The 13,008-nt window shown below is 48.1% G+C and overlaps 1 protein-coding gene across 1 annotated transcript; it reads right to left on the bottom strand.

Moving 5' to 3' along the window:
- Positions 1 to 10,161: 10,161 nt before the first annotated feature.
- Positions 10,162 to 12,615, bottom strand: LOC149904955 (uncharacterized). The gene has a single exon (XM_090106510.1). The coding sequence runs from the start codon at positions 12,253 to 12,255 to the stop codon at positions 10,162 to 10,164; it is 2,094 nt and encodes a 697-aa protein (XP_089962636.1). The 5' UTR covers positions 12,256 to 12,615.
- Positions 12,616 to 13,008: the final 393 nt, after the last annotated feature.

Raw genomic sequence — 13,008 nt, 5'->3', positions numbered from 1 at the left:
TACAATCCACAGCGTGCTGACAGATGTCGGCCGTGAGGCCATCCGCCCCGGGGGCCTTCTTAGGGTTGAAGGACCTTACGGCTCTCTTCAACTCCTCCATGATGAAAGGAGGGTCATCCGGGCCCGCCGGTGGTTCGGTGTCCAAGGACTCCGCACACCCGCGCACCCGACGATGTCCCTCACTTTCACCACTTTCCTGGTCCTCGGGGTAGAAGGTCTCCGCCAACAGTTCTGCCGAGCTCCGGGCATCGAGGGTCTCACCGCCCCTCGAAAGGGGCAGATCCTCCTCTCTCCCTGTGGCTCTATTAAGCACCCTGTAGATGCCCTCCCAGACCCCCTCCCTATCCTGTTTCCGGCAAAACTCCTTCCAACTCTTCTCTTGCGCTTCTTTCACTGCCTTCTCATACATCTCTCTTTCTTCCAGGTACAATCCAACCACGCGGTCTCTGCGATCAGGTGCTGCGTTTCGGATCCTGCGTCTCCTCGTGGCCACCTGCTTCTTCATCTGCGCGAGCTCATCATTCCACCACGACAAGGTGAATTTCTGTGTGTGTTTTTTGGTCGGCATTGTGTCTCTGCATGTCTGTGTGATTGCTTCAGTGTATCTGTCTATTGCGTCATCTATTTGTTGTGTGCTGTGTATTGTGTCTATGTCTTGTATAGTTAATTGTCTGTCCGACATCAGCTGGGTCAGTTTCTCATGAAACTGAGTCCAGTTTGCCTTGTGTGTGTTAAATATGCGTGTAGTTCGTATTATGTTCGTGCCTGTGGATTTATGTTGTCTGATGCCGAAGGATATGCCGTTGTGGTCCGAGCTCGTGAGACTCTCCTCAACCCTCCAGTTGTCCACTCGGTTCAGCAGATCGTCGGAGCACGCTGTCACATCCACGTAGCTAGAGTACCTTTTCCCACCTCTGATGGTATCGAACGTAGGGATGTCCCCGGTGTTGAGTATGTGCATTCCCATTTCTTCCAGTACAGCAGACACATCTCTTCCTCGCGAGTCTTCCACTTCGCCACCCCACCACGGGCTTTTTGCGTTCGCATCGCCTCCCAGGACCATCCTATGGATACCCAGCTCTCTCCCTATCCGCCTAAGATGGTCCAGGTAGAGCCCCACTGGTTTATCGGGCTCGAAGTAGAAGGACACTACAATCATCTCCCAGGCTTTGGTTCTGAGAGTGGCCACAACGATGTTGTTACTGCTAAGGCGTGTATGTAGTTCGACATCCAGTGTGTCGTCGAGTACTACAATACACGCCTTTACTGCTCCACCCCCTTCCCCTTCGCTCTGGAAGATCCTCACTCCATTGTATGTCCTCATACTTTTCGCCCCACCAACGTAGGGCTCTTGCAGCAATGCTACGCATGCCTTACGCTTGGTGGCTTCGAGCAGTAGCTCCCGTGTGGCGATTTGGCTACGCTGGAGATTGGCCTGCAGCATTCGATACTGGAAGGACTCACCTTGGGCAACCTTAGCAATACGCTACCGCCGATCTGGCCAGAGCATCCCACCTCTTTCTTTCCGTACACTCTCTGTCAAAGGCGCTGTGCTCTGCGCTGCCTTTCTTAGCCTTTATGCAGTTGATGCATTGAGGCACTTCTCCCCGCAGCCACTTGTCGCACTCGGTCTTCATGTGAGGACCGGCGCAGTGGCTGCATCGTTCCTTCTCCTCCCTACATATTCGTCTCGTATGCCCGTACCCAAGACAGCGCGAGCACTGCACTAACGGACTTTGATCCATCACTTTCACTCTACTTAGCCCTATATGGGCGTATCCTTCACTCGTGCATCTCTTCCATACCTGTGGACTCACCCTGGCCACTACGTGGTTCTGGAGGTGGTTCCTTGCTTTCATCACGTACGCTACTTCTACCTTTCTCTCTTCCCCCTTCAGGCCCTCAAGGATGCTTGCATTTTGATTACTGAATGCTGTGACGAAATCGTCAACTTCGCATTTCATTACATCCCTGAAGACTAGTAGAGGGCTCTTATTTTTTACATCTTCCACTACTAGTCCCTCATTCTTTCTCAGCCTTTCCTTCACCTTGATTCTTTCTTCCTCATTCGCACAGCCGACGACCACCTTCCTGTTCTTCACCTTTCTTACCCTCTCTACTTTCACCCATCCGTCCTTTGCATCCACAGTCTTTCTGATCATTTCTAACACCTCATCACCCGTCTCTTGTTCGTCTTTGGATGACACCATGACCGAATGCAGGGCTCTTGCTTCGGGGAGTTTCTCTATGACTCCCTTCGAGACAACGCCCGCATAACTCGCCGTTTTGGCGACAGTCATGTTGCCCTCCAAAAGCGAGCTCAATTTGTCCATTTTATTTTCATTCTCCCGCATGCTTACTCTCATATCTTCCATTCTTGTCATCATCTCTTTCATACTTTCTTTCATTCCTTCACTTAGGTCCAGATTTCTCACCAATGCGTCGTCAACTACGCTGGGACCAGCATCGGATGGCGGGGGGGGATGTATAGGGTCCCCACTACGCCCTCCACTACCAGCCCTGGCATTGGTGAGTTCAAATTCAATCTCTTTTATTATTTCATACATCCTTTCTAGCGCCGTAATTACCCCGTCTTTTATATCAGTCTTTAAATTTCGGGACTCCCGCAGGTGGGCTTTCCCTTTCAGCAGAAGGGCTTTCCCTTCTGCAGTCCGACTTTTAGGTGTTGCAGGCTTCTTCACTGGTTCGGAGATAGTGAAAAAAAAAAAAAAAAAAAAAAAAAAAAAAAAAAAATAAAGTAAATAAAGTAATAGCCTTCCGAAGTATTCTCCTTCCCTGGGATGAATCCCGTCCGCTCCAGACACTACAAACACTGGATATTGTTGATGGTTATGTTATGAACGCGATAACTCACTTTTACGCGCGTGGCTCTAAAATTACTATTTTTTAATAATTTTATTTAGCAGAGCCAATGTTGATCGTGTAAAGTCTAGGTGATTACTCGGTTAGGTTAGGTTAGGTTAGGTTAGGTTAGGTTAGGTTAGGTTAGGTTAGGTTAGGTTAGGTTAGGTTAGGTTAGGTTAGGTTAGGTTAGGTTAGGTTAGGTTAGGTTAGGTTAGGTTAGGTTAGGTTAGGTTAGGTTAGGTTAGGTTAGGTTAGGTTAGGTTAGGTTAGGTTAGGTTAGGTTAGGTTAGGTTAGGTTAGGTTAGGTTAGGTTAGGTTAGGTTAGGTTAGGTTAGGTTAGGTTAGGTTAGGTTAGGTTAGGTTAGGTTAGGTTAGGTTAGGTTAGGTTAGGTTAGGTTAGGTTAGGTTAGGTTAGGTTAGGTTAGGTTAGGTTAGGTTAGGTTAGGTTAGGTTAGGTTAGGTTAGGTTAGGTTAGGTTACGTTAGGTTAGGTTAGGTTAGGTTAGGTTAGGTTAGGTTAGGTTAGGTTAGGTTAGGTTAGGTTAGGTTAGGTTAGGTTAGGTTAGGTTAGGTTAGGTTAGGTTAGGTTTTTTTTTTTTTTTTTTTTTTTTTTTAAATAAAACAAAATCCACAGACTCAAGGTCCGTGCCTTTTTTTGGATAATATAATTTTTTGTTTTTCATAAGGATGGTTTACTCGTCACAATTAATGAGGTAGTCCCGTCAACTACCATAATACAATTACATATTATTTTTAGTCTCTTAACTAGTTTTATAACATGCATAATTTTTTTTTTTTTTTTTTTTTTTTTTTTTTATTAATATAACATGCAGTATTTTTTTTTTTTCTTTTTAATATTATATATATATTTTTTATTATAATATAACTAATTAATAATTTTTTTTTTTTTTTTTTTTTTTATGTGTTATTTTTATTTATTTTTATTTTTATTTATATTTTTTTTTTTTTTGTGCATGCTATTTTACATAATATTATTATAGGTGATACGATTTATACAATTAATTTATAACAGTTTCAAACTTAATCTAATACAGATAGTGATATTTGTTAATTTTATCAATTAATGAATGAATTCTAATACAAATTAAGTACTTTAATCTATTACAGCCAAAAACACAATACATATTATTGAGTGGATAGGTAAGGAGTATGAAGTATTGGTTATTGTTGCCGCAATCCAAGTTTTTGGAGGTGTTGGTTTTATTTTATTGATTTTGTGAGGGCCTCCACGACTCTGCCGTTTCTATCCTTGAGGGCCATTTTTAAACAGTACTCCATGATGTTCTTGGTACTGGCCCTCTGTGCCCTCCCTATCAACCTGCCGATCGCGTCGCCACAGTCGTCAGCGAAGTAGACACAGGTCTTCGTGTGTCTGGATATTGCGACAACCGCGTGAGGTACACTGTCGTGCAGGCTGAGTTTTTTGGCGTTTGACTTCAGGATGAAGACGGTTTCGTACGTTAGGCCTTGTGCCTCGTGGATGGTTAAGATGCGGGAACCCGACCCCGCTCCATAGCCCTGGTTGGAAAGGGTGCTCTTTTCCTCCTGTGTGTGTACGAGGTAGAGGGTATTTTCCAAGGAGCTGGGGATAACCGCATCTCTATATCCCTTTTGGATTAATGAGTGCACTCTGGGCTGAGATGAGTATATGCCAGAGTACACTTCACTGAGGGCGAAGGCAACATCCATCGGATTGCGGTGTGTGCAAAGTAAATTTTGGTGAATGGTTGTGATAGAGTCGGGCCGACAGTATCTCATATGAAAGAGATTATCTCTGTCGATAAACGGCAGTTGGTTTACATCTCCGACTAAGACCACTTCCACTGCGCCAGACAGCTTGGCGGCCATAATTATAGAGCCAAAATGGTTCATGAGGGCTTCGTCCACGGTTAACCGTTTACAACTGAAGGACCCCCTGAATCCATTTGTTAGGATTGAAGCTATTGTGCGCACTCGTATTTTTTCCTCTCCTTTTATACGGTGCGCTAGCTTCTCTCTCAGATCTTTTGCCGCCTCTACTGTGGTTGTCGCAATTACGTCATTGGCCTCGTCGAAGTGTTTTACCAAATATGTTGTTTTGCCGCAGCCCGGCACTCCGTTGATCCACTTGATGTCAGGTACCACCCAGTCACTCCCGTACGCCGAGATGTCAGGCTCCGGGGCAATGGTTTTCGCCATGTCCAGGATCCTGTCATCCAGCATAATCTTGGTGCAACGGGCGGTCACGACAATGGGATCTCCCTCGGGGGTTTTAAAAGTGGTAGTTCCCTTGATTTTGAGTGCATCCTCGTCTATAGGAACAAAACCGACGCTAGCGCTGAACGCAGCCATGTAAGGACCGGACATTTGTCCATGTATGACCTTAGACGTTGTGTTGTTATAGATGGCTGCGTCCGCCTCCTCGAGTCTGACCCTTAGCAGCGCAAGGTTTTTAAGCTGATAGGCATGCATAATGTTTCTGCATGTTGTCAGACTGACCTCTCTGGTTGCCTCGATGACAGCACGGAATTCCAGAAAGGCGTTGATGATGTGGTCGAGGGGTTTTGCGACGGTTCTGTAATTTGGTGGATTGATTTGCCCGAAATCAGCCCGGGTTCTCTTAGCTCTCTCCGTTGGCCGTTCTGTGGCCTTGTTTGGCGTAAGAAATCTCTCCATCGCTGAGGTTTGCCTTCCACTCGGGTTGCCTTCAGTTGGCCGACCCATGACTACTTTAAAGAAGTCAGAGAGGGCCTTCATTCGGCTCCGGGTTTCAGGGCACTCTTTTGGACTTCGACTACTCTCTAATGCTGAGAGCCTTTCGGCTGCAATTTTTTGTTGTAGCCGCTCTGAGCCACTAATTGTTGGTGGATGGTTGACGCCGGTGGGTAGGTGATATGGTGCAGTCGATGCGGCGCGTGCGTGGGGTTTGAGGTAGTCTAAGTTTTCCCCTCGGTCTTCATAAACTATAACCTCATAATGTTTTGAGGCAGTGACGCATCCGCAACGGTCCACAACTTCACCTTTCTGATACCCGATGGCCATAGCGTCGACGCTAATAATGCGGGGTAGGTGTGCACCCGCTGATTGGCAACTCTGCGCAAGACTGGTAAGTATCAAACATGCCTGGGCGAATGGGGACTCGACTTTCCATTCGAGGAGTACGACCGCCTTGTTTTGCAATCGTACCACCCGGCAGGAGTGGCCCATGAATGTTGCCAGAGGAAGAGCTATGTAGCTACTACGCTTCATCACGGCTTTGTTGGTACTTCCAAACCGCAGAGCTGCGAGGCCGGGTGAGATGGCCAGCTGATTGTTTGTAATTTCCCGGCAGAAGGAGATTCCGAATGACTCATTGTCGTTGTCCATGAAGAGTGCGACGCTACGAACTCTCAGTTTTGGTACCCCTACTTTGGCGCACTCCAGTAGTTGTTCACTGGAGTTTGTCGGCGCTGGGGTAATAACGTTATTTACACCTGCTGTGGTTGTGATGTGTGGCCTACTGGTTGCAGGCGTTGTAGGGGTGGGGACTTGTGGTTGATGGGGCAAATCCTTGGATGCAATTGTTGAGCCGTTGTTTATTGCTGCGACTCGTGCGATTTTAGCGGCAAAGGCCAAGAATGGCTTCCTCAGACTCTCAGTCTCCATGATGGTGGGTAGAGACTCTTGGCTCAGTTGGGTCTGAGTTTGAATTTCGAGTGAGAGTCTGTCTGCACCAAATCTTGGGCACTCGAATAAAATGTGCCAGATGGTCTCGTGGCACGACGAGTCGCAGACGCAGGATGGGCTGTCTATTATGTTGAATCTGTGTAAATAGGCCGCGAATCCTCCATGGCCGGTTAAGACTTGGACCAAAGTTGGTGTCAATGTGGTGTCCTTAAGTACTCGTCTCGCAGAAGAGACGGTCGGCAGAAATGCCTTCGTGACCGACCCTGTAGTGGAGGATTCGTAGCGTTGTTGCCATTTTTGAATTGTTGCCTCCCTGATTTTCCGCTTAATGTATGAAAGGGGCACTTTGCTGTAATCAGGTGCAGTCTTTTTGGTGAGAGCAGCCTTTTTTGCTAGTTGGTCTGCTCTCTCATTCCCGGGTGTTCCCACGTGAGCCCTTAGCCAGAAGAGTCTCACCTCTCTGTCTTCTGCTCGGGTTTCCGCGATGAGTTTTTTAATCTCCAGAGCTAGTTGGTGTGTAACACATGGGTTGTTTAAAAGCTCAAGCGAAGATCTTGAGTCGCTCATGATATTCACAGTTTTGGCTTTTGAGCTCTTTGCCATCTTGACCGCTCTGTAGAGCGCGTACATCTCCGATTGGAAGACAGTGTTGTGTGACTCTAGTCGGAAGGTGGAGTACCTGGTCTCTTTACCTTTGTCCCACCATGTTAGGGCAGCACCTACCTTCCCCTCTATTTTGCTGCCGTCGGTGAAGATTTGGGGACCGACTACATGATAGGTCTCCAAAGTATTGGGATCCAGATTTTCAAGACGCTCGAACTCTGTTATTATCAGAGTTGAGGGATGTGGGTTGTGGAGATATCCCACTTTTTGCTCCACCTCCCTTCCTGGCGGGATATGCTCCTCCGAGTAGCCTTTTTTGATTTTGAAGAAGGCTGCCGCTTCCTGGACCCTGAGGTCGAGTGGCAGCAACCCGGAAAGTATGAGCGCCGATGTTAGAGACACCGTGCGATAGGCTTTGCAAATCTTTATTGCAAAGCCTCTCTGCAGCGAGGACAGTTGGTCTCTGATTGATAGTTTTTCCGCTGCAGGATACCACGCGCTTGCCGCGTATAGCACGATTGGCTCTATCACCGACACATATATGGTCCTTATTATCTCTTTGTTTAGACCCCAACTCACCTTTGCTGCACACGCTAGCTGTTTATATATGTCGGCTGCCTTTCTACAAGTGGCCGCCACGTGTGAGTTAAAGGTGAGTTTGCAGTCGATGATAAGACCCAGCAGCTTTATTTCTTTTACGAGTTTTAGCTGGATCCCTGACATGTTTATTATGGGGAGGTCGAATTTTAGTTTACGAGTTATTATCATCGCATTGGTCTTGTGTGCGGCAAAGTTCAACTTGTTTTGTTTTCCCCATGTTTGCACAGCCTCTAAGGTGGTGTTGGCTGTGCTTTGAATTTTTTCAACTGTCGGGGCTGAGAATATAAGGACTACGTCATCTGCAAATGCTTGGCAGTAGACGCCTAGGCTATTAAGTTTTTGGAGGAGCGTATCTAAAATTAGGTTCCAGAAGGTAGGCCCTCCTATGGAGCCCTGGATGCACCCTTTGTTGGTGCCCCTTTCGAACACTGCTCTTGCGTAATTGACCCTGACTGTCCTGTCACACAGGTAGGATGTTATAAGGCCGTAAAGGTTTTTTGGACACCTCTTGTTAATAAGTTGTTTCTTTAAGGCAGGCCACCACGCGTTGTCGAAAGCCCCCTCTATGTCCAACGACACCATAAGCACAATTTTCTTGTAACTTACCTGTGTGTTGATATGCTGTAGAAGGTCATAGAGGGCGTCTTCTGTGCTACGCTGAGGAGTGAACCCGTATTGCTTGTTGTTTAGGGTAGGGAGGAAGAGCCATTGCAGTCTGGTGACTGTGAGTTTTTCAACTATTTTGCCTAGGACCGATAAGAGACCAATTGGCCTGTAGGATTTTGGGTGGGTGTAATCATCTTTCCCTGGTTTACGGATGATGCACACGTGCGCTACCTTCCACTGCTTCGGGAAGTGCTCTAGCGCCAGACATTTGTTGGCCAGCGCCAGGAACACCTCTCTGTCACAGCGAATTGCAGCTGTGCATATATCTGCCGTGAGCCCGTCAGGGCCGGGAGCCTTCTTTGGATTAAGCCTGTTTAGGACTGTTTCCAGTTCCGCGGCCGTAAATGGGGGATCATCGGCGGATAGGTCTTCGATGTCCGTGGATTTCCTGTTTTCAGACAGGTTTCTCACCAGGATCTGATGTTCCGTTTCGGTATCTACAGTGTCACGAGGGTAAAAAGTCTGGGCCAGGAGTTCCGCCGATTGCTCCGGGGAAAGCGTTAAGCCGGCGGAGTCCCTTAACAGCAGGTCTTCTTGTTTCCTGGCCGTTTTCCTTATGACTCTGTAGATTCCGTCCCACATACTCTCACGGTCTTGTGTCTCACAAAATTCTTTCCAGCTTTGGGTTGCTGCCTCAGCTGCCTTGGTTTTGTATTCCTCTTTAGCGTGAGTGTATTCGTTTATAACAAACAGCCTGCGACTGGCAGCTGCATTTTTAATTCTCCGTTTTTTGCGGAGTACCTCTCTTTTCAGATCTTCTAGAGAGGGGGACCACCAGGGTGGCTTAGGCTCTCCCTTGTTTATACCAACTTTTGGGATTGCCGTTTCACACGCTTTATGGATGATTTCAACATAAATTGCGAGAGATTCCTCCAGTTCTTCCGGGTTTGAAATATTCCCTATTCGGGTGGATGTGATATCTTTTTCAGAGAGTCCTGACCGGAAAGAACCGTTGAAGTCCGTCCACTTCGCTTTCCTTGTGTTGTATATGCGCGTGGTGACAGGTCTGATGCTTTCCAGGGCTGTCTCCAGACGCATACCGAAAGTTATAGCGTTGTGATCGGATGTTGTTAAACCTCTGCGGACTTGCCAGCCAGAGATCTTCCCGAGGAGTGACAGGCTGCACACAGTTACATCTACTATACTTGTGTACAGCCTGTCGCCCCTGTAGGTCTCAAAGGTTGGCGTAGCTCCTGTGTTAAGAATTTGGAGGTTCATCTCGCTTAGGAAATTGTTGAAATCTTTACCACGGTGGTCCTCGGAGTTGCTGCCCCACCAGTGGCTCCAGGCGTTGATGTCGCCCGCAACCACCAGATTTTCTGTTGGTAATTTATCGCAGACTAGTTTGATGCGTGATATGTATGGGTTGATGTCCTGATCCCCTTCCAGGTAGATGGAAATTATTCCTAGCTTCAGTCGCCCTGCTTTGATGAGGACCGCGGCCACATTCTCGGTCACCAGCTGAGGATCGTGTATGACCTCCAGCTCTGTTCCCAGAACAATTACCGCAGCCTTCACTGGTTTTTGGCGGCCCATGGTGCACTGGATGACTTGAGTGCCACTGCATTGTTTCACAACACCGGTCCTGCCTACGTATGGCTCCTGGACCAGTGCTATCGAAATGTTTTCCTTTTGGGCAGCCTGGAGCAGTTCGACTGTCGCTAGTTTTGAGCGCTGTAGGTTTGCTTGTATGAACTTAAGCTCCCTTTTGCGCATACTTGTGGATGGGGATTCTGGTTGCCCGGGTGTAGTAAGGGTGACCTTAGCAGTAGGAGACGCGAGACCTCGCTATGTTGTCCCACTTTTGTCTTTCCTGACACTCACTGCTGAATGCAGTGTGTTCCAGGTCAGAGCTGTCTCTTTTGGCCTTTTGGCAGTTGACGCACGTGGGAGTGTTTCCTTGCGCCTTAAGAGGACACTCCCTCTCCTTGTGGGTTTTGGCACAGTACGAGCATGATTGCTCCTGTGCCTTGCATAGCGCTCGAGTGTGCCCGTATCCCAGGCATTTGGAGCACTGCACCAAGGGGGATTGGTCCTCTATGGGGCATCTTTTTAGGCCCACGTAAACTTTTTCTGCCTTGCAGAATGCCTTCCAACATTCTGGAGAGACCTCCAAGACAGGGTGGCACTCGTGCGGGTTTCTCGCGCGCTTCCTATACCGCACCTTTAATATTGAATTTTTCTGGTCTAGTTCACTCATCAGGTGTTTGTTTTGAGTTTTTAAAAGTTCAATTATTTCCTCGTCCTTGTGACAGGACAGTACCCCTCTGATGCAGACAAGGGGATTTATTGGTTTCGGCTCCTGTGCCGATAACCCCTTGCTACTGTTGACCTGGTTTTTGATCAGATTTAGGTCGTCTGAGCTTGGACAGCTCAGAACGACCTTCTGATTTTTGGCTTTCCTAACTTTTTCCACTTTGGCCCCCGTTTTGGTAAGATCGAGGGCCCCCCTAACTCTCTCGATAACCTGTTCCCCAGTGTGTTTGGGGTCCGTCGAGGAGATAATGAGGGTATGGTTAGGGAGTCGTGGTGGCGGTGTTTTTGCCACTGCCTGGGCGTAGGTGATTGGCCCTTTTATTGGTCTGTCAGCCGTATTAAGACCCGTGACTCCCTTTTGTATGGAAGCCAAAGTCTTCTTTACTTCCGCCATTGCCAGCTCCGTGCCCAGGTTGTGAGCTGTTTGTGAGGGTGGGGGTTGTGCGCTGGTCGTTTCGCGCAGCTCGCGTATTTCTGTGCAAATTTGGTCAAGGCGGTGAAAGACACGCTTCAGGTCATCAGATAGCTGTTCTGTCGGCAGTGGTGTAGGGGGGAGTGGAGGGGGTGGTTGAGGGAGGTTGTCTATTTTTAGGGAGATTGCGTCAAGATTGTTTATTATTTGAGATAGGCACAATGTTTCTTGGATAGGAGCTTCTCGAGTAGACCCCTCTCCGCCTGAGGATGTCAGTAATTTTGTGAGCTCGGCCAGCTGGTTTGATAAGTGTCCAATGCCATTGTTAAGGCTTTGGACCTTTTTTTCCAGGGAGCTTAATTTATCGTCCCTGGATTCGCTGCCGAGCTCCTTGGCAGAGAGTTTTGTTTTGATTTCGGCAACGAGGTTGCCAGTCTCCCGGTGAAGCTCCTTCAGCTGGCCGAAGGGTTCCACGGTCTCGTACCCTAGCCAGCTGCGTACAGCTTGCGTCTCTTTGAGGGTTTCCGTAATGCCTGCTCTGGCGAGACTCACTTCCGAGAGGAGGGCCTCCTTGATTTGCTTCAATTCTGCAGAGTGGGCCCTCTCCACTCGCACCAGCTCTTGTGCGTGGCGCGAGCGTTCTTTTTCGAGATTGAATTTATGTCTCGAGCGTGAGTCCGCCAGAGACAAGACAGTTTCATACAGTCCCTGCAAGCTGTTGAGGGCTACGGTCTTGTTTTCCCTCTTCATATTTCCGGCCGTCTCTAGAGATTCTTTGCCTCTGAGAAGCATGTCATTTGCAACCTTTGTTGCCACGTCCATTTCCACTCCTGTGCCCCTTTTGGGAGACGTGTAAAGGAGACTCACTCGCCTCCCGATGGATGTCTCGGATCCCACCGACGAGGTCTCCATCTCATCTTGGGTGTCGCCACCTGCAGCCAGTGAATCTGGCGTTTTGAGGTCATCCGTCTGTAATGCGGATGACTGTGGCAACGATTCCGGTTCCGGTAAAGGTGGTAGGGGCTTAGGAGCTGTTGTTTTAGATGTTGATGGCAGATGGTTGATGGTTGGTGGCAGAGCCGTGGCTGCTCTCACCATTGTCTTTTCGCGCAGAGTGCGCGTTGACCTGATAGACGCCTCCGCGGCTTGGTTGCGGGAAGTTTTAGCGGGTTCGCTTTTGCTTGACATTTTTTTTTTATTTTTGTTTAAATATATAAAAATAAGTTTAAAGATTGCTTAGAGTTAACTTAAAATTATATTAACTTAAAAGGTAACTTAACTTAAATTAATTAATTATAATGTAGATGACGGGGACGCTGGTGTTGTGCGCCGGTGGCTGATGGTGACGAGTACACCCAGATACGCGCCGGAGATTTCTCTCCTAGGTGGTGGTGAGTGTCGCTGAAGGTGTGGTTGCTAGGTGAAAAACTGTTGGGGCCAAGTTCTTCCTCTCCTCGTGTTGAGTAAAATAAGCCCAAACACGAAGGGTATCGGCCCAGAGGTTTACAAGATAGTGTGAGGGGGGGTGAGGTAAACTTTCCAAAGGGAGGGGATATTGAGCTGTTGGAACCACGTGGTTGTTCTTAGTCCAACAGCTTAGGAGATTGGGGTGAGGGGGGGAGGGGTATTTTTTTTTTTTTTTTTTTTTTTTTTCCTCGAGGGGGGGGGGGGTAACTGTTGGGGCCAAAGGACAGGTCTTGAGAAGGCGAGTTGAACGAGCCCTTACACGGGGGTGTTTGTCCAACAGCTTAGGAGTTCAGAGTGAGGGGGGGTGGGGTGTGTGTTTTCTCGAGGGGGGGGGAGTTTAACTGTAGGGGCCAAAAGATTGCTCTTGAGAAGGCGAGTTCAATGAGCCTTAACACGGGGGTGTTGCTCCAACAGCTTAGGAGTTTAGGGTGAGGGGGGGTGGGGTGTGTGTTTTCTCGAGGGGGGGGTTTAACT

This window comes from Colias eurytheme, chromosome 10 (assembly GCF_061535395.1).
Source record: "Colias eurytheme isolate Ceu_HAF_F1 chromosome 10, ilColEury1 Martin Lab GWU primary, whole genome shotgun sequence".
Classification (NCBI taxonomy): Eukaryota; Metazoa; Arthropoda; class Insecta; order Lepidoptera; family Pieridae; genus Colias; species Colias eurytheme.
The sequence above is the reverse complement of the archived record's forward strand: the minus strand, read 5'-3'. Positions and strand labels throughout refer to the sequence as shown.

What these genes read in the sequence shown, in the direction of transcription:
- LOC149904955 (XM_090106510.1), bottom strand. Translation starts at nt 12,255, where the DNA reads ATGTCAAGCAAAAGCGAACCCGCTAAAACTTCCCGCAACCAAGCCGCG.